Below are 18,744 nucleotides of genomic sequence, written 5' to 3'. Positions count from 1 at the left end.
ATGCTTCAGGGTGAGCGAAGCCATATCGCCATCATGTCCGTCTTTCTTGGCATAGCTTCAATTGACTGTGATACTCACTGGTTGATTAGAGGTGCTGGTATCGTCGGCCTTGCATTTGCCGTGGCGCTTAATGCGCTTGACAAGGAGCACAAGTTTACGATTGACCTCTATGAGGCTACTCCTGAACTAGTAGAGATAGGCGCAGGAATCAATGTATGGCCTTTGACTCTGAGCATCCTCAAAGAAATAGGTCTCTACCAAACATTGGTTCCATTTTTCGACCACTATCCTGACCTGGAGCGACGTATGTATTCCTTGTGGTTCTGTGCATGAGAACGCGGCTGATGAATAACCTCAAGGTATTGTCTGCGGTCTGCGAAAAGGTGACGAGAAGAATGGGTTCCATGTTTATGATGTTATTAACGAAGGTCGCTGTGCCTTGCTTGTGGGAGGGTTTACTACACTAAGCAAAACTAATATATAGGTGGCGGTCTCCGTATTCACAGGGCAGATTTTCAACGAGGTCTCGTTCAACACCTCCCCTTGCCCAAATCGAACAAGGTTCACATCAACACCCCATGCACCTTTCATCTCAACCACTGTCTGATAGATTATACCCGTGACGGATCAGAGGACGGTCGCATAAAACTACACTTCGATGGAAAACCTTCAAAAGAGTGCGACGTGCTCATAGGTGCTGACGGTATCCATTCGACCGTCCGTCAGCTCTTCTTATCACGGTTACCCAACCCTGAAAAGTACGAGAAATATCACAAACCAGTCTGGTCAGGTCTTGTTGCGTATCGTGGGCTTGTTTCAAGAGAAGATCTGGAAGCAACACATCCTGGACATAGAGCATTAACGCATCCTGGGTTGATAGTGCGTATAGTTGTTTTATAACAGTCGATAGCGTTTGACCCAATGACTCTTGCAGTACACTGGTAAAACACGAGTTTGTCTCTTATTTTTCTCAATGTGAAATGGCTAATTGTCCATTATATGTTAGTACGTCACCATGTATCCCGTGTCAGGGGGCAAGTTCATCAATGTTGTGGCAGTCACGCGAGATACGTCCAATAACACGGGGGTGTGGGAAGGACCATGGAAGGTGGAAGTAACACAAGAAGAACTCTTTCGCGCATATCAAGGATTCGACGAAGAAGTCTTGGCTTTAATTCACGTAAGAATCGGTATCAAATGATGTCCAATTGATGTTGACACGACTCTTAGTGTATCAAGAAACCAACCAAGTGGGCATTACATGCGCTGGACCACCTTGATATATATTCGGAGCAGCAAGTATTTTTGATGGGTGACGCTGTGCGTGCTCGCTCCACGAGTGACTCTCTAATCTGAAGCGCACGCATGACTAAAAATATCCTCGCTAGGCACACGCAATGCTTCCCCATCTTGGCGCTGGGGCGACTGTCGGCATCAAGGTTTGTTCAGGAATCTATTCTCTTTCTTGATGAATCTCAACACATGATTTGCGCTAGGACGCTTATATTCTCGCATCCATGTTGACACACCAATCAACATCTCGACCTCTCGACCTCGAGAAGATCAAATTGATCTCGACTATCTACAACATGGTTCTTGTTCCCCATGCGACTCACATGTCTAAATTAACCATTGAAACTGGCGACCTCCTTGACCTCACGGCTCCGGGATTTGATTTGGAACGATATAAATTAGGGGATAAGATCCCAATGGAGACGCTTATAAATGCTTTCCGCCAGGTTGAAAGGAATTGGACTTGGAGTTCCTCTGATCCTAAAGAGGACCGTAGGAAAGTAGAAAATCTTTTGGAGAGCTGGACCGGTCCTACATAGACTTCCTTTCAGTCATCAGTAATTTGCACATGTAGGTAGCATTTATCGTTATGTGAATACTCTCCTTTCATGCGGAAACAAATAACATCTACTTGGTGCGTTACTTGGCAGCTAAAATGCTTCGGACCTACCGGCGGTCCGGTTGTTTCAAATATGATCTTTCAAGCTTTAAGAGCCACTAGTTACAAACTAGGGGTCGGTTAATTCTCATTCGCGTCTCGAGATAACTCGAGATTACGCTCTAATTCTACTGCTCATGAATGGCAAAGTATGAATGTGAAAGATATTAGGTAAAAATATCGAGATTATCTCTTGAGCGGACATTGATGTCGATTCCGGCTCCGTATTCACCGAGTTTTGGGGTGTCGATTGCAAACTCACCTTTCTCATCTGGAGTCTTACAAGGGTAAGTTCAATGATTCAGATGTCACTCAAGAGTCACTTTAAAGGCGCAGAAAAATAAAGATTGTGGATTATGAAGTACAGATGATAGCAATGTCTTCCTCATCATCGAATCAGAGTCCAAACTGTTGATTATTCTCATCTACAGCATTGGCGTGATGGGTTTCTCTAGATAACCTGTAGCGATCCTGCGATCTTTCTCCGGATCTGTAGCCGTCCAATCCCAGTTCCGCTTGACAACAGAAAATAAATCATCTAACAGGTCCCTAGGCACGTCATCACCTTCCTTATATTTTTCAAAACCGGGGGCATGGAGCGTGTCCAGATAACCTTGCTTTATCGAAGCCTTCGACATCGCAATGGCATGTGGAACGCGCACGAGATTGTAAATATCGCCAAGCTGTTTGATCCAGGATTCTGAAAATGACCGAGGACTTGACGGATGAGTGAGGAGTGCCGCGAGGATATACGCATCCTATACGAGTCATGTAGTTAGCATGTCGCCGCGCCGCTACTATGCAAAAGACTGATTTACCTCAATCCCAGTACCGGCGCCTGCACCTTGATGTGGAACCATTGCATGGACCTGCAGCAATTCAACAACAGAGTCAACGCAAAGGTAATGGGAATATATACCGCGTCTCCCATTAAGAGTACACGTTGTTTGGCAAAGATGTCCAAGTGATCGAGGTTATTTATGGGCCACTTTGTCGGCTGCTTTATGCACTAATGGTGGTCTATGAGTTTTTGTTCAGTGAACCATCCGGAGTCGAGCGTACATATATGAGTGCTCGCAACTCTTCCTCCCATCCTTCGAAGCGGCTGAGGAATTCGGCCTGATCCACTTGTACACTCGATGGTCCCGTCCACTCTGTCCCCTCCTTAAACACTTCATGCACGACCGCCACAACGTTGATGTATTTGCCCCCCGATACCGGATATACCACGACATGCTGACAGGAGTTCAAATTCTCATCCAGTAAACTGACGTAACCTGACCCACCTTGCTTTTCCCCACGTACTGGTATAACAATGTCATACGACCTCGAGTTCAATCAGGGAAGACCACTACTCACCATGATTCCAGGAAGCTTGAGGATTCGATGATCCGGGAAGGCTCTCATTAACTCGGCCTGTTCAACTAGTCCACGATATGCTGTCGAACCCGACCACACTGGCTCCATATACCGCTCATATCGCTGTGGGTCAGGTAACCGGTTTAGAAAGAGAGGTCGAACTGTAGACTTGATTCCATCAGCTGCGAGGAGAATGTCACAGGATACACTCGGTCTGTCAGCAAAATGTAATGTTATAGGGCATGAATGTGATGAACCAGGGCTTGATGGGGCGGATGTTTCCGAGTAGTCGATCAGTCGATGAGAGAGGTGAAGGTTGCAGGTACTATTTATATTCGCGCCGGATCCGGGGAGTGGAAGACGTTCAACGAGACTTCGTTGGAAATCAGCTCTATGGATTCGCAGGGCTCCACCTTTTGAAAGTAAACCACCATCACAGGTTGGCTAGAAAGAAAAGGCGTGCTTACCTTCCTTCACGATGTCGGTTATTCTGAACCCGTCTCTCTGATCCGACTTCCTAATCTCGAATACCACACCTAAATGGCCCAGGGTATATATCTTTATTTTTTCATTTATCGGGGAAGTTGGGGAAACAACGTACGGCGCTTCAGGTCTGGATAGTGGTCAAGTAACGGAATCAAAATGTCCTTCATGCCTATTTGCTCCAAGATTCGCCAGGTCCTGGGCCATATATTGATTCCAGCACCGATTTCAGACAGTTCCGGAGCGGCCTCATATAAATCTATCGCGAATTTGTGTTCCTTATCAAATGCATTCAGGGCTACTGCAAAAGTAAGCCCGACGATGCCAGCGCCTCTACACAAAAATCAGCCCAAATCCAGTAACATATCAATAGGAAAGTACTCACATTATTGCTACACGTATGCGGTCTTGTTCTGACATACGAGAAGAAGCGTAACACCTGGCATGAGAAAGTGTTGGAACTATATATATCTAAGTAGTCCCAACCGATAAGTACTAGCACTGGCTGTCATCTGGAGCAACTTAGTAGACAGGTATTAGTGGCTAGGTGCCACTATCGAGGATACACAATCACAGCTGTCGACCGTCATCAGATGACTCACCCTTTTGACGCCTTCAATGCCGTCTTAACAAAGTCTTTAAAGCATTGAAGATTTTTCCTGGCAATGATCTGACTCTGGTCAGGCCTCGATAAAAACATTTGGTTTTTGCAATGTGCATCACGAAAACGAGCCCGAAATATCATATGACAGAGGGAACAATAAACAGGGTCATGAAATGATTCTGAACCACATACGGATCACGAATGGAGCTAGAACGCCTTCTGAGTCGTAGCACCTCCGTAGCTTGCTGCTAAGTAACGTACACCATGTGACACCTTCCAGATTCATACTAAGTAGATGTTATTCGTTTTCACATGAAAGGAGGGTATTCACATAACGACATGTGCGGCCTGCATATGCAAACTACTGGTGACTGATAGAAAGTCTAGGACCACTCCAACTTTCCAGAAGATCTTCTACTTTCCTACGGTCTTCTTCAGGATCGGAAGAGCTCCAAATCCAATTCCTCTCAACCTGGCGGAAAGCATTTATGAGCGTCTCCAGTGGAATCCTATCCCCTAACGTATACCGTTCTAAATCGAATCCCGGAGCCGTGAGGTCAAGAAGGTGGCCAGTGTCATTGGTTAATTTCGACATGCGAGTCGCATGGGGAACAAGAACCGTGTTGTAAATAGTCGAGATCAATTTGATCTTTTCGGAGTTGAGAGGTCTAGACGTCGATTGGTGTGTCAACATGGATGCGAGGATATAAGCGTCCTAGCGCGAATCATGTGTTGAGATTCATCAAAGGAAAAGAATAGAAAACCTGGACAAACCTCGATCCCGACAGTCGCCCCAGCGCCAAGATGGGGAAGCATCGCATGTGCCTAAGAAAGTATTTTCAGCCAGATGTCTACATCAGAAGAGCCAAGCGCGTACAGCATCACCCATCAAAAATACTTGCTGCTTTGAAAATATGTCCAGGTGGTCCAACACATGTAATGCCCATTTGGTGGGTTTCTTTATGCACTAAGATCTGTGTCAACATCAATCGGACATCACTTGATACCAGTTCATACGTGAATCAAAGCCAAGACTTCTTCATCGAATCCTTGATATGTGTGAAAGAATTCTTCTTGTGTTACTTCCACTTTCCAAGGTCCTTTCCAAACGCCTGTGTCATTGGACGTATCCCGCGCAATTGCCACAACATTGATGAACTTGCCCCCTGACACGGGATATATGGTGACGTACTAACATAGAATGATCATCAGCCATTCCACAATCAGAAAAATGGGAGACAAACTCGTGTTTTTCCAGTGTACTGCGGGAACCATTTGGTCAGATGATTGATATAAACTGTTATAGAATGCATATCACGTACTATCAACCCAGGATGCGTTAATGCTCTATGTCCAGGGTATGTTTCTTCCAGATCTTCTCTTGAAACAAGTCCACGGTACGCAACAAGACCTGACCAGACTGGTTTGCGATATTTGTCGTACCTTTCAGGGCTGGGTAGCCGCGATAAGAAGAGCTGGCGAACAGTCGAATGGATACCGTCAGCGCCTATCAGGACGTCACACTCTCTCGAAGGTTTTCCGTCAAAGTGTAGCTTTATACGACCGAAATCCTCTGAGGCATCGCGAGTATAATCTTTCAGACGGTGGTTGAGATGAAAGGTGCACGGGGTGTTGATGTGAACCTTGTTCGATTTGGACAATGGAAGGTGTTGAATGAGTCCTCGTTGAAGATCTGCTCTGTGAATACGAAGAGCGCCGCCTATATGGTGGTTTAGTTTAGTCTAGTAAACCCTCCCGCAAGCAAGACACAGCGACCTTCGTTCATAACATCATAAACATGGAACCCATTCTTCTCGTCGGCTTTTCGCAAACCGAAGATAACACCTAGTGAGGTCATTCGTCGGCCGCGTTCTTATGAACAGAACCACAAGGAATACATACGTCGCTCCAGGTCAGGATAGTGGTCGAAAAATGGAATCAATGTTTGATGGAGGCCCATTTCTTTGAGGATGCTAAGGGTCAAAGGCCATACATTGATTCCTGCGCCTATCTCTGCTAGTTCAGGCGTAGCCTCATAGAGGTCAATCGCGAACTTGTGCTCCTTGTCAAGCGCGTTAAGCGCCACGGCAAATGCAAGGCCGACGATACCAGCACCTCTAACCAGCCAGTAAGTATCACAGTCACATGGAACGTATATCGAGAAAGACGAACATGATGGCGATGTGGCTCCGCTCTCCTTGAACCATGATTCAGGAAGAAAAGTTGGATGTGGGTGGAGAAGTTAACCACAAGGCATTTATAACGGAATATGTGTTCTGTCACCAAAATAAACAGGAAGATTGGTTAGTATTGGCCTTGTGAGGAGCCACTGTCCATCCTCTCGTCACCGCTCGATGCCGAATAAGCTATCTGCAATTATTAAATTCTGTATCGAAGGACTCCCTCGGTCTGAAATGGTATCTCACCGTGACAAGGATCTCATTCTTGGTTTTGTGGTGGCGTCAAAGGTAATTCAATGTGGGACGAAAATATAAACTTTGTGCGTGTACTGATTGGAAGAGAGGGCAAATAAATTAAGTTCGGTGGTAGTGGAAGCCGCCATGGTAGTGCAGCGTGATTAAGGCAGCTGGAAAGTTTCATTTCGGGTAACCCCGGCCAATTCGGAATGTATCAGGAGGGTACTAGACAGCCCGATGCCGCCGCACGCAAATGCCACTTGGCGAGGGGCAGTGCATGACATTCATGAACCATTCCAAGTAACCTTAGTTGAGCGCGGCCAGCGAAGCATATATGTATCAAGATCTATGTCCTATAGATTAGAGTTTACGTACGATATAGGGAACAACCTTCGTCCGCAGTTCTGCGCGCAAATGACTTTACCACATACCCATATACACTGGGCCGGAGTCACAATAAGCCAAATGACTTATTGAATATATATTGATTTTTTCGTGACAAAGTAACGCTTTTGTGACAAGAAAATCAATTTACATTCAATTTGCCACGTGCCTTATTGTGACTCCGGCCCAGTGCATAAATAATCTTACCAACTCGGTCACTAAATACGTTCTTCTCAAAGTGGCCTTTCATTATACCTGTGACCGGGGTTTGATCTTTGCAACTTGAAGATAAGTGGGTTCGTTTCGCGAGTTGTTCAGTTGACACCCCCGGTCTGGTTTCTACACAAGCTTTGATTTCTCCAACATAGCAAATCATCCAACTAGCTCCACTCAAAAGTTGTATTCAATACTTCAGTTGTAGGTTTACCAGTTTAGAACACCGCGAGACTGAGATGCAAATCGTATTAGTGGTTCAATTTGGGTTCAAAGCAATTCTGCGCTTGTCGTCTAATTCCGTCCCTGATAACGGTAACGATGGTGGATCAGATGGCTCTTTGATGCTTGACATGTTCCTTGGGTGAACGTTGGGTGAACGCGTCGGTTTCGCTTCTTCAACCCGTGTTTCCTTCTTACGAGGACCACGATCATTGGACAACTTGGGAAGTTCCTCCTCATAATATGGTTCTGCTTTCACGTCCATTGCCATTATCTTGTTTTCAGTTTGGGGAATTTATTGCTTGAAGGTCAGGTAACTCCGAAATATTCTATTCATAAGAGACTATTTGATACATGATGGCTATACAAGAAAAATTACAATTCTGAGGTCCTCGCGAGGCTAGAAAAGAAAAAGAAAAATGAGTATCTACTCAAGATCGAATACCAAAACCTCCGCCCTCTTGTTACCAATGTTCTCAACTTCGAGAACGTTATCCTTTTGCCCGACGAAGATATAAGCTCCATCACCCTCTTTCAATTCCAGCGAGTCATAGCCTGGGCCACTGATCTTCACAGTAGCACCCTGCGCTTGACCAGGGTTGTATCCACTGGTTTGAACAACGTGAACATAACCCTTGCTTCCTCCGAGAGGTTGTTCGAGTTTCTTCCCGGAGTTCATCAAAGTGGCGTAGAGAGTGAGATCACTCTGGACGGGAGCGGGACCATCTGATTCGCGAGCATGGATCACATCCTTAGCCCCGACGGGCGCAACGATTTTCACCCATTTGTCTTGTTTCTCCTCATCGGAGAAGTGGCGAGTGAAATATTTAGGTTGAAGACGAGAGACTTTGGGAAGTGACCAAATTTGAAGGAAGTGAACTTCTTTGGCGCCATGAGCTTTTTCGGAATGCGAGATACCAGTTCCAGCAGAGGTCAATTGGATATCACCGCGTTTGAGAACTTCGATGTTGTTCATGGAGTCTTTGCTATGAAATCGGAAAAAATCAGATTTCCTCGATGTTTATTATAAATGAAGAAGACCCACTGTTCTAATTCGCCATTTACGATGTACGAAAAGATTTCAAATTCACGGTGAGAGTGTGTACCGAAACCGGTGCGAGGGGCAACGCGGTCTTCGTTGATAACACGAAGAGGACCGAACTGTTCATGGTCTTTGTCCTGATACCTGGGTACCAGTTCAATATAAGTCTCATATTAATGTGCGAACGAGGCAGAGACATACGAAGCGAATGAGAAGGTGTGGAAAGTCTTTAGCCAGTCGTGATCAGCATTTCCACGTTCCTGGCTGCGGCGAGCAACGAATTTCATAGCGTTGGCCATTGTGATATTAGGATGTGTGGTGGTTAAGGGCGCTACTGAGATCTTTTGGTTAAAGAACCGTTGAGGCAAGTTTGTTCTGGCGAATTTGAGAAGAGAAGGAATTGGCGGAATGATACCAAAGAAAGATGCAAGAGTTATGTAGATGGGAAGAAGTGCGATGTGGAGGAGTGCGAGTCTGAACTGCATTGCATTTTCAAACTGTACCCTCCTTTTATACTGAAGCTAAGTGGTGCGCTGACTATTCGCCATCGCCTACGTGATGAAGATTACACCAAAATTGGTGTACCACGTGACTTTCTACTTGCCTTTAAAAGCAACTCCTTCCCTGGTGTTCCCACGTTATCAGCCGATAGTAATAATGGTTGTCAAAGAGTCGGTAATGAAAGGCTCGATTGACGCTGGATTGACAATCTTCTGCGTAATATGGTTTATGCTCAAACCATCAGTGAGACTGCGAGTCTCTACTTTCATTAAACATTCGTTGTAGAGCTCAGCACGAACCGTCACAGGAGTCAACTCGGACCGTCTACCTCGACCCAGATTAATCGTCCGGCACGGCTCCTTCTTCAGACTTGCCATAAATGCAGATAAGGTGGTGATAATTGATACAGCCATTGAAAGCGTCGACTGCTTGCTTTTCTTGCTGCTATCTCAAATGCATCTGGATCAGTAGCGAGGAGGATCAAACCGCTTCCCTCATCAGTGAACAGGAAGCCGTAATGCCACTGGTTCGAGCTTCCGATTCACGGAGCCTCAGCCTAAGCGAAGCGGACAAGGTGGTCATGATCATATGCACCGCATTATATTAGGAGAAGTGATGAGTCAGTGAACCTCCTGACAAAGTACTCAAGAAGCTTGTCGTCTGTTCAATGAACCGAGCTTGTCCGAGGAGGGGACTGGCCCTTTTGATGTTACATCGTCTTCTACAACTGGTTTTATCGAGAATTGATATTGTCTCCCACATCTACATAAAAAGGGGAGCGGGCCTTATCGTTACATATCCGTGACTCGAATCGCTACAGTAAATCCAGCTAGAGATCATATTAGGAATCCTCATATGCCCATTTTTTTGGCAAGAGTATGAACTAGGTACCATCTTCTATCTGCGAATGAGCGGTTTGAAAGGTCACTGAATGCAATATATATGGTGTAATGAACGATGGTGTATCTGCTTTCGTTTTTTTTTTTTAATGTGAAAGTCGATACAACCGGTATATATTTAGGTATTTGAAGGTGGGTGGCGCTGTTCTGGTGGGTGGCGCTGTTCTGGTGGGTGGCGCTGTTCGAATTCACGGAGCAGATCTTCAACAAGGATTCGTTCGATATTATTATACACTGCCGGTAGTACTTCGGGAGACCATCGATGAGTCCAATCCCACCATACTAACCCCCATCATTGTTTATCTGTTTGCGCCCAAAGTGTCAGAGTGACTGCCTCAAGGTAACACAAATCGTCATTTCCCTCACTAGCGGGGACCTTCACCTCATCAAGATTCCACTCGAAGCCATTGTCCAAGAATAAGCCCACCAGTCTTGCAACGTCGATGAGGGTCTTCTGCTCTCCGGAGACGCCCCCCATGGTCTGGTACAAAGTCTCCCAGAACATGTCCCGCAGTTCCTGCTGCTTGGAATGATAGCACCAGCCCTTACTCATCGTCCGCTTCCCGAGCATGGTTTCGAGGCCCCCGAGAGACATCCCAAAAGGACCAATGGTAGTGTCTTTCCAATCACAGATGCCCGTGAGGCGACCGGTCTCCTTGCTCACATGGATGTTGTTCTCCAGGAGGTCAGTGTGATTGGGCACCAGTGGCCAATCGGCGGCCAAGAGACTCGGGAGCATCGAGATAAGATATTCTAGAGTCGGGCGAAAGCGCTCGGGTAGTCCTGTCCGGAGTTGAGTGAGCTCTGTTAAGTATTCGCTGAGCAATGAGTCGCGACTCGGACATGGCATCCGTTTGGGCGACTTATTCCATGCCGAGGCGAAGAACCTGATGGGCCGAAGTCAGCTGCACGTGCTCTTATCGCACGTGGGCGGAGGGGACTGGGGGACGTTCATGTCGACGTACCTGGCAAAGTCCTTCACCGTATACTCCAGAAGGCGGAAGTTGTCTTGGTTCAACTTGTCTCGGGCAAGATACATTGACACTCCTCCAACGTTGCCCATCGTATAGACATGGAGCTCGCCCAATTTACCGACAAACTTGTGGCGCGGCGTGAATCCATCGTATGCCTCCTCAATGCATCTGAGAAATGCGATGTCGAGGGCAGAGTAGCCTGCACGAAACTGGACGACACAAGTTTCATCGCGAGAGATGACAGTATAGCTGTCTCCGCCTTGGAGGGATGTCGTTTGAACAGACATGCCTGTAATTTTTTCGGCCTCCAAGTTGCATTGCTGCTGCGTCGCGGGAGCGGTCTTCTTAAAGAATTTCGCGATCTGAAATTTGGCTAATTCAGTAAGATTGGCCTCCATTGTGTCGGTCGTGGATGATACTGGACGCTTAGGGACAGATGATGGCGGAGGAGATCAGAGCCAAGGAAAAAGAAGAGTGCAGGCGGTCACGGAAACTCATCAGGAGATATACATAAGCACAAATAGATTGAATGAGCACTACGTATCAAGAATCAAGTAAAACGATAGATATACCCTGACTCGATCTTCAACTCATTGATATCTTGATAGTGTCAGTAATCAGGCGACAATAATATCGTGCTCGACAAGTATCTTGATAACCACGTTGGGGTGAGGCCTTGAGGAGCTCCATACCACTGCAGTGTACCTCGTGCGTGTTCTTGGGTCTAATGTCCGCGTTCCAGTGCTCGCTCTCAGGGTCAGTGATCAATAGTTCGGTTAGTCACCAAAACTCTATCACCTTGATTGTGCTTCGTCGAGAAAAATAGATTTATGAGCTATTGAGCTGAAAATGGTGAGGTGAAGTGTGGTTGGGAAGAGAAATATTCAGAGAGCGGGCACCAATGGGGTACACCCTCGATCTATATATATCAGAAAACCGCCTGATCTGATTGGATCACGTTGAATAATGAAGGACCTACATGGCCAAACAAATATAAACGAAGCTGACCGCGCATAGTTTTTGAACTTGGAATAGAAGAAATAGGTAGAATGTCCAGTAATCAACAGTGTACCAGCTCGTACCAGTGGTACTTAGTATTCTCCATTCTAACAAGGAAAAGGGGGATTGCCTTCCCCTGAACACCTGCATTATGTAAGCCGTGAGCCATAAGCGCGTCGGTAGTCGAAGTTTTTCAAGCGTATATGCCACCAGGTCCTGCTTACAACTGGCTATGCGTTCTTCATACTACTGCAGAAATCCTCGCAAATGTTGCAAGACATAGAGCCGTGCCTGTCAACAGAATCAAGTCAAGTCGCGTCGAGAGGGTAGGACGAAGGGAACTCGACAATCAACTAGAACATGCGTCATATACAGGAACGTGCAACGTGGCGCGAGATCCGCCCAGCGAGCCCAGGATTGAAACTGTACCGTCTACTGTTTCGACTGGGGAAGAACCCGTATCATCCATTCTCCAGCAGAATCCTGTAAAACCTACAAACGTATCCCCGGAGTCCGTAAGTTTTTCTTCTATAGTTAGCTACCTGCTGCTTATATTAAACCTCATGTAGGAACCAGTTCTGTCGTATGAACCACAGGCAGCGGCGCCATCTGGCGACATTGGCCAACCAATGCCATCTCCAAATCCCTCGACGCCCATTGTAATACCATCCCGCACGCTTCAGTCTTCCAGAGTCCCCTCTTCGCGTATCGGACGATTGTTCCACTACGGAGGTCTCGCTGCATCGCTGGGATATGGTGCAGCTGTAGAACTGGCTCGTCGCACAGGCAACAACTCGGACGAATCACGAGGATCGCTTATAATGAACGAAGCCAACATTAGAAGGCTTGTATCTAAATTATCTCAAATGCGCGGTGCGGCGCTTAAACTGGGGCAATTCTTGAGTATTCAAGGTGAGATATTCCGCAAATTTTGTAGTTTGAATGTATAACCAATTCTCGTTCTAACGTCTTTGTATTTTCGGGTTGTAGACACACATTTGTTGCCGCCAGATATAGATGCGATTTTTCGGAGGGTCCAAGATAGCGCACATTACATGCCTGATTCTCAACTCAACCAATCACTATCTTCCGAACTCGGAAAAGACTGGGAAACGAAATACTTTTCCTCGTTCGATCATATACCGTTCGCTGCTGCATCTATCGGCCAAGTACACTCCGCCTCCCTTCTCCCTCACGCAACTTCTACCTATCCCATCACTAATACAAGCACCGGTATACCTGTTGCGGTCAAAGTGCAGTTCCCGAATATCCGTAACTCTATTGATTCGGATTTATCTTACGTCCGAATGCTTTTAACAGCATCGAAAATTCTCCCAAAGGGAATGTTTCTAGAACGCACTGTAGAGGTGATGAGATCTGAATTGGCGGATGAATGTCTATATACCCGAGAAGCGAGTTATTTGAAGATGTTCGGAGATTTTTTAGAAGGTGACAACAGGTTCAAGGTTCCGTGGGTCTGGAAGGGGAGTACCGATGGCGTGCTTGTAATGGAACATGTAGAAGGTATCAGTGTGGGTGAGGCGAAGAAAATGGAATTGAAACAGGAGGATAGAGACGATGTGAGAATCAACTTGTTTATTCTGCCACGTTTATTTCTGCTGAATGCCATCGTTGTAGATTGCCGCCAGGATCATTGAATTGTGTCTCAAGGAGCTCTTCCAATTCAGAGTTATGCAAACTGATCCGAATTGGACAAATTTCCTTTGGAATCCAAACACGCGCCAGGTAAGTTTTTCGCTCCTCATATTCATAATCACATTTAGAAGACTTGCCTTAGATTGAGTTGGTTGATTTTGGAGCTACCCGATCATACGACAAAGGATTTATTGATAATTGGCTTCGACTCCTTCAAGCCGCCGCATCCGAGGATCGTGATGCTTGTAAAGAATGGAGTTTAAAACTCGGTTATCTTACCGGTGAAGAAAACGATGTTCGTTTCTCCTCTTCCCCTTCTCCACCTTTTACTGATATTATTCTACAATAGACCATGCTTGATGCCCATATAACCTCAATGTCTCTTCTCGCGTCGCCATTCAAACCAAGCACTCCTCAACCGTTTGCGTTCGGGCCTGATTCGAAGTGGGCAGAGATTACGAAGCAGATTAGGAGTTTCATTCCGGTGATGTTGCAACATAGGTTAACGCCGCCACCAAGGGAGACGTACAGTCTTAATCGGTTGGTTTTTCACTTATTTTTAAACATAACGCAAACTGAAATAACTGATATGCAGGAAGTTGAGTGGGGCGTTTTTGTTGGCGGCTAGATTAGACGCTACTGTTGATACTAAGGCGATTTGGGACAAGGTCGTGAGTCAGTATCAGTTCGACACAGAATAGAAGCTTTGTCTACGCTTTTGGGCTATTTCGAAGTCTGACTCAAATAAAATATTAGTTGACTGGTATCTCAAAGAGCTCATTGAGGAGTTTTCGAACGACCGGCGGTGCTGAGGTAAGTAAAGCTTGGCCTTCGGCCTTGGAATTTGAAAATTTCCAGTTTGACGTGCAAATTTTATATGTGCGTAATGCCTCCGGTTCAATTCCCGCGATGACCGTCGGTTTGACGTTAAAATCTGATAACTGGGACTCGTATGCTTCAGCATTCAATATTCAATATCTTTATCATATTATCATATTTGACCGTTGGTCTTCCAGCTTCAGGTCATACCTCGATTAGCAGTGACCCCTCGCGGAAAACACGGCGATCGCTTGGCACGCGCTGGGGGCTGGCCTCGACGCGCTTAGTGTAACATTGTTGACATGTTGATCCGATACAATGGCTTGTGTGGCAGTTCCGGAATTAACGGACGAAGATCGGCTCTCCTCGCTATTGACACAAGACCAGAGCTATTTTCTCACAAGCGCAGAAGACAAGGTACAAACTTTAATTGCGTAAATCTCCACAAGAGCCGGCCTCGTTTACTGAATGGACGTCAAAGGGCCAATCGGGTACAATGCCAGTGAAGGAGACCAATGACTAGAAGTCGCCAAAGAGAGCAACAACGCTAAAATTGACCTGACGAGGGAGCCGTGAACGCGAAAAAGAGGAGCTACCCATCCACTCTACGTTTTGCGATAGATGATACTTTTATTAGAATACTAACAAAACCCCGAGCCAGGCTTCCTATCTTTTGTGGATCCCTCTCCGGATACTTTTACATCCTCCGCCAGCGCGCAGCCGACACCAACGCTTAGACGCATTCTCTGTCATCCCAAATATCAGCACGTGAACGCGTGAACCGTCGCTGCACTAGTTTTTCCGTGCTGCTCCCCCTTCTGCCGCTGTCTACTTGTACCCAAGTAGCCGCCTGGTATAGCGCCACGTAAAAGTAGGTAAGGTGGTGATATGTAGTATATTGATATGGCCATTGAGAGCGTCGACAGCTTGGTTCATCCTGCGAGGTTAAATACTAGTACATATGGACCAATAGTGTGTTTCTGGATTACATCGGGAAAATGTAGTACCAAAAATGGGTACGCTGCATTTTCGCTTATGATTTGGGACCCAGGTTGACCCTCTTGAGTCGGATCAACCTTTGTCCGTGCAGGCAGGATGTTAGATCAATGTATGATAGATAGTGGAAAGATACCCTCCTGTGCCCATAACATCTAGACACAAGATTGGCCAAAGTTTCCCCCAAATAATACCAGCCTTACTGGTTGGCCTATTCCATACAAGGATATTGTTCTAGTTAGGATTGTCAGGAACTGTCTTGATTATTTCCCTGAGGGCTATTTCCCCTATTGAGTCGGTTTTTAGCTATCACCGGTCCGTGTGACTTTGATCCGTCGGTAGTCACGTTCGACTAGGCAGCCACATAACAAAGTGGCGAATCCTTCTTTTTTGATGTAACCCACTGGGCTTTCTAAATTGGCGATAACAAAGTGCTCAGTTGATAGAATAAGAGTGCGCCTAGAGCCTAACAACACTCTACTGGCACTCTATAACAATTTTCCGAATCCATTTTAGAGTTGAGCTGGCGATCAAAGAAGGAGTCTAGAGTGCCACAGGCTGACCGATCCGACATACAATGTAAAGAACTAGATGTCATCGGCTGCATCGCCGTAACTAATGGAGAGTTGATGAAGAGCTGATGAAAAATTGTTATCCCGCAAATTAATAGGAGTGGATGTAAGAAGGAAGCCAAGTGCGACGTGCGTGGAAGTTTCAAGTTTCGTTGTTTCTAATGTTCGCAAATTGTCTTAGCCCACATTCGATCCGAACCGGAACCCAGCATGTGCTTCGCGCGCGCCGCATATCCCCTAGAGCAGACGAGCTTGCACGATTTCAATAGGCTTTTAGTATCTCCGTCTCACCATATTTATAATATAAATGGCATGGTTTCATAGGCCTTATCACCTTCCCCTGTTTAGTTCGGTGACAGAACACATAATCTACTACCAATACCTTCGACTTTAGAACCCAATCACCTACTCAAACTTCTTAACATTAATTATGTCGCAAGACAAGCGGACCCACGTTGCAGTCATGTTAGTCCTTTTCCTTGATGTCTACCACAAAAAGCTTACCTGGCTGACAAGGGGCGCTGGTATTGTCGGTCTGGCGTTCGCAGTGGCGCTTAATGCTCTTGATAAGGAACGCAGATTTGTGATTGACGTGTATGAGGCAGCTGCGGAAATAGCAGAGATTGGCGCAGGAATTAATGTATGGCCTTTGACATTGAACATATTCAAAGAAATGGGTGTCTACGAAACGTTGATTCCATATTTCGACCATTATCCTGACCTTGAACCACGTACGTCTTTCTCCTGTTTCTGTTCGAAGAACACCTTGACGAGTGACATTCGCTAGGTGTGATCTTTGGTCTGCGGAAAGCTGACGAAAAGAAGGGCTTCCATGTTCATGATATTATGAATGACGGTCGGTTTGCCTTCTGTATGGAAGTTTTACTTCAAAACTAAGCAAACGCGATATTATAGGTGGCGCTCTTCGCATTCATAGAGCAGATCTTCAAAAAGGACTCATCCAACATCTTCCGTTGTCGGACTCGAACACGGATCAAAACAATCGCCGATGCACCCTAAATCTTGACCACCGTCTGGTAGATTATACCCACGAGAGCTCCGGCCGTGTAAAGCTTCACTTTGAAAATCAACCCTCTAAAGAATGCGACGTGCTCATTGGTTCCGATGGTATCCACTCGACCGTTCGCCAACTGTTTCTATCCCATTTACCAAATCCTGAAAAATATGAGAAATACCGTAAACCTGTGTGGTCGGGTCTTATTGCGTATCGTGGGCTCGTTTCAAGAGAAGCTTTGGAAGAAATGTATCCGGGACATAGGTCACTGAGACATCCTGGGTTGACTGTGGGTGATTCCCCATTGATATAAATTCTAATCTCTGACCGTATGATTTCTGTAGTACGCTGGTAAAACACGGGTTTGTATTTTTGCTTTTTTTTTTAGCGTGGAATGACTCAAGGATCATTCTACGTTAGTACCTCACCACGTATCCTGTGGCAGGAGATAAGCTCATCAATGTTGTGGCGATTGCGCGGGATGAGTCCGAGAATACAGGCGTGTGGGAGGGACCATGGAAAGTGGAAGTAACACAAGAAGAATTCTTTGAAGCATATCAAGGATTTGATGAAGAAGTCATGGCTTTGATTCAAGTACGAATTGCTATCAATTTTAGTGTCCGGTTGGCATTGACAAAATTTCTCAGTGCATAAAGAAACCCACCAAGTGGGCGTTGCATGTGTTGGACCATCTGGACATATTTTCGAATCAGCAAGTATTTTTGATGGGTGACGCTGTGCGTGTTTGTGACTCTTCTGAAGTGCACGTGGCATGACTAAAAATACTTTTTCAGGCACACGCCATGCTTCCCCATCTAGGTGCAGGGGCAACAGTAGGCATCGAGGTTTGCTCAACAATTCTATTCTCCTCTTGAGTCGAATCTCAACGCATAATTTGTGCTAGGGCGCTTACATCCTCGCTTCCCTGTTAACACATCAATCAACATCCGGTCCTCTCAACTCCGAAAAGATCAAGTTGATTTCGAGCATTTATAATACCATCGTTGTTCCTCATGCTAATAGCATGTCGAAGTTAAGTGACGAAACTGGCGATCTTCTTATTCTCACAGCTCCTGGATTTAATTTGGAACAATATACGTTGGGAGATAAGATTCCAATGGAGACGCTGCAAGATGTTTTTGGACAGGTTGGGAAGAATTGGTTTTGGAGTGCCTCGGATCCTGATGAGGATCGTAGGAGAGCAGAAGAACTTTTGGATAGGATCGGAAAGGATATGGGTATTCAGGTTGCAGCTTAATTCGTTCCTTGTCCCAACTGATATGGACTTGGATCAAATCACTGGCTTGGACGACGTCTAATCATATAAAGATCGCTTGGCTTTGAAGGAAGCCCTTACACACATTTGAATAAATTGTAATTTGATACCATTGATTAACTGATAATCAAAGCATTCTCGAAAGTTTACAATTACACAAAGATTTATGAATGTCTAATACCAGCCTCGTGTGCAAATTATGTTACAACCTTAGCAGTCGCTTCACCATTGTTGTGGCTGATAGAACAATGCCACGTTCAACTCATCATGAATATTGTTATATTTTTCACATCATTCTGATAATAGTGTCCTATCATCTCACTGGACGATTTCCCGTAGCATTTTAAAATTCATAATTTTTT

The 18,744-nt window shown here is 45.7% G+C and overlaps 7 protein-coding genes across 7 annotated transcripts; 3 read left to right on the top strand and 4 right to left on the bottom strand.

Annotated features, from left to right (window-relative positions):
* AGABI2DRAFT_239564 (hypothetical protein) lies at nt 1–1,832 on the top strand (the record flags this gene model as incomplete). The annotated part of the gene is made up of 9 exons (XM_006456260.1): nt 1–32; nt 90–304; nt 360–428; nt 485–879; nt 935–952; nt 1,007–1,180; nt 1,231–1,320; nt 1,389–1,439; nt 1,497–1,832. 9 exons carry the CDS (start codon nt 1–3, stop codon nt 1,830–1,832), a joined length of 1,380 nt encoding a protein of 459 aa, XP_006456323.1.
* A 544-nt stretch (nt 1,833–2,376) lies between these two features.
* Nucleotides 2,377–4,213, bottom strand: AGABI2DRAFT_239563 (hypothetical protein; the record flags this gene model as incomplete). The annotated part of the gene is made up of 9 exons (XM_006456259.1): nt 2,377–2,709; nt 2,770–2,820; nt 2,871–2,960; nt 3,014–3,187; nt 3,238–3,255; nt 3,311–3,723; nt 3,778–3,846; nt 3,912–4,126; nt 4,179–4,213. 9 exons carry the CDS (start codon nt 4,211–4,213, stop codon nt 2,377–2,379), a joined length of 1,398 nt encoding a protein of 465 aa, XP_006456322.1.
* A 465-nt stretch (nt 4,214–4,678) lies between these two features.
* On the bottom strand, nt 4,679–6,689 carry AGABI2DRAFT_195451 (hypothetical protein). The gene is made up of 9 exons (XM_006456195.1): nt 6,570–6,689; nt 6,300–6,514; nt 6,174–6,242; nt 5,720–6,117; nt 5,642–5,659; nt 5,415–5,588; nt 5,275–5,364; nt 5,172–5,222; nt 4,679–5,112 (listed from the first exon to the last, which is right to left on the bottom strand). The coding sequence occupies exons 1-9, from the start codon at nt 6,602–6,604 to the stop codon at nt 4,759–4,761; spliced, it is 1,404 nt and encodes a 467-aa protein (XP_006456258.1). The 5' UTR covers nt 6,605–6,689; the 3' UTR covers nt 4,679–4,758.
* A 1,251-nt stretch (nt 6,690–7,940) lies between these two features.
* Nucleotides 7,941–9,177, bottom strand: AGABI2DRAFT_139077 (hypothetical protein). Its single transcript, XM_006456194.1, has 3 exons — nt 8,877–9,177; nt 8,679–8,819; nt 7,941–8,619 (listed from the first exon to the last, which is right to left on the bottom strand). Exons 1-3 carry the CDS (start codon nt 8,972–8,974, stop codon nt 8,061–8,063), a joined length of 798 nt encoding a protein of 265 aa, XP_006456257.1. The 5' UTR covers nt 8,975–9,177; the 3' UTR covers nt 7,941–8,060.
* Nucleotides 9,178–10,394: 1,217 nt separating this feature from the next.
* On the bottom strand, nt 10,395–11,495 carry AGABI2DRAFT_228136 (hypothetical protein; the record flags this gene model as incomplete). The annotated part of the gene is made up of 2 exons (XM_006456193.1): nt 11,095–11,495; nt 10,395–10,911 (listed from the first exon to the last, which is right to left on the bottom strand). Coding segments are annotated over exons 1-2 (870 nt in total), but the record flags the coding sequence as incomplete, so codon positions are not given.
* Nucleotides 11,496–12,251: 756 nt separating this feature from the next.
* On the top strand, nt 12,252–14,742 carry AGABI2DRAFT_122165 (hypothetical protein; the record flags this gene model as incomplete). Its single annotated transcript, XM_006456192.1, has 9 exons — nt 12,252–12,563; nt 12,618–12,960; nt 13,039–13,628; nt 13,687–13,794; nt 13,847–13,999; nt 14,054–14,244; nt 14,300–14,375; nt 14,461–14,517; nt 14,563–14,742. 9 exons carry the CDS (start codon nt 12,252–12,254, stop codon nt 14,740–14,742), a joined length of 2,010 nt encoding a protein of 669 aa, XP_006456255.1.
* Nucleotides 14,743–16,521: 1,779 nt separating this feature from the next.
* On the top strand, nt 16,522–18,364 carry AGABI2DRAFT_211127 (hypothetical protein; the record flags this gene model as incomplete). Its single annotated transcript, XM_006456191.1, has 9 exons — nt 16,522–16,556; nt 16,608–16,822; nt 16,879–16,947; nt 17,007–17,395; nt 17,451–17,468; nt 17,527–17,700; nt 17,754–17,843; nt 17,901–17,951; nt 18,011–18,364. The coding sequence occupies 9 exons, from the start codon at nt 16,522–16,524 to the stop codon at nt 18,362–18,364; spliced, it is 1,395 nt and encodes a 464-aa protein (XP_006456254.1).
* Nucleotides 18,365–18,744: the final 380 nt, after the last annotated feature.

This window comes from Agaricus bisporus (assembly GCF_000300575.1).
Source record: "Agaricus bisporus var. bisporus H97 unplaced genomic scaffold AGABI2scaffold_12, whole genome shotgun sequence".
NCBI classification, from domain to species: domain Eukaryota; kingdom Fungi; phylum Basidiomycota; class Agaricomycetes; order Agaricales; family Agaricaceae; genus Agaricus; species Agaricus bisporus.
This window is presented reverse-complemented; position numbering and strand designations above follow the sequence as displayed.

What these genes read in the sequence shown, in the direction of transcription:
- AGABI2DRAFT_139077 (XM_006456194.1), bottom strand. Translation starts at nt 8,974, where the DNA reads ATGGCCAACGCTATGAAATTCGTTGCTCGCCGCAGCCAGGAACGTGGA. An exon ending in CACACCTTCTCATTCGCTTC is followed by an intron (nt 8,820 to 8,876) that starts GTATGTCTCTGC and finishes ACTGGTACCCAG; the next exon opens with GTATCAGGACAAAGACCATG. An exon ending in GTAAATGGCGAATTAGAACA is followed by an intron (nt 8,620 to 8,678) that starts GTGGGTCTTCTT and finishes CCGATTTCATAG; the next exon opens with CAAAGACTCCATGAACAACA.
- AGABI2DRAFT_195451 (XM_006456195.1), bottom strand. Translation starts at nt 6,604, where the DNA reads ATGGTTCAAGGAGAGCGGAGCCACATCGCCATCAT. An exon ending in TATTTTTGATGGGTGATGCT is followed by an intron (nt 5,223 to 5,274) that starts GTACGCGCTTGG and finishes ATACTTTCTTAG; the next exon opens with GCACATGCGATGCTTCCCCA. An exon ending in GGGCGACTGTCGGGATCGAG is followed by an intron (nt 5,113 to 5,171) that starts GTTTGTCCAGGT and finishes GATTCGCGCTAG; the next exon opens with GACGCTTATATCCTCGCATC.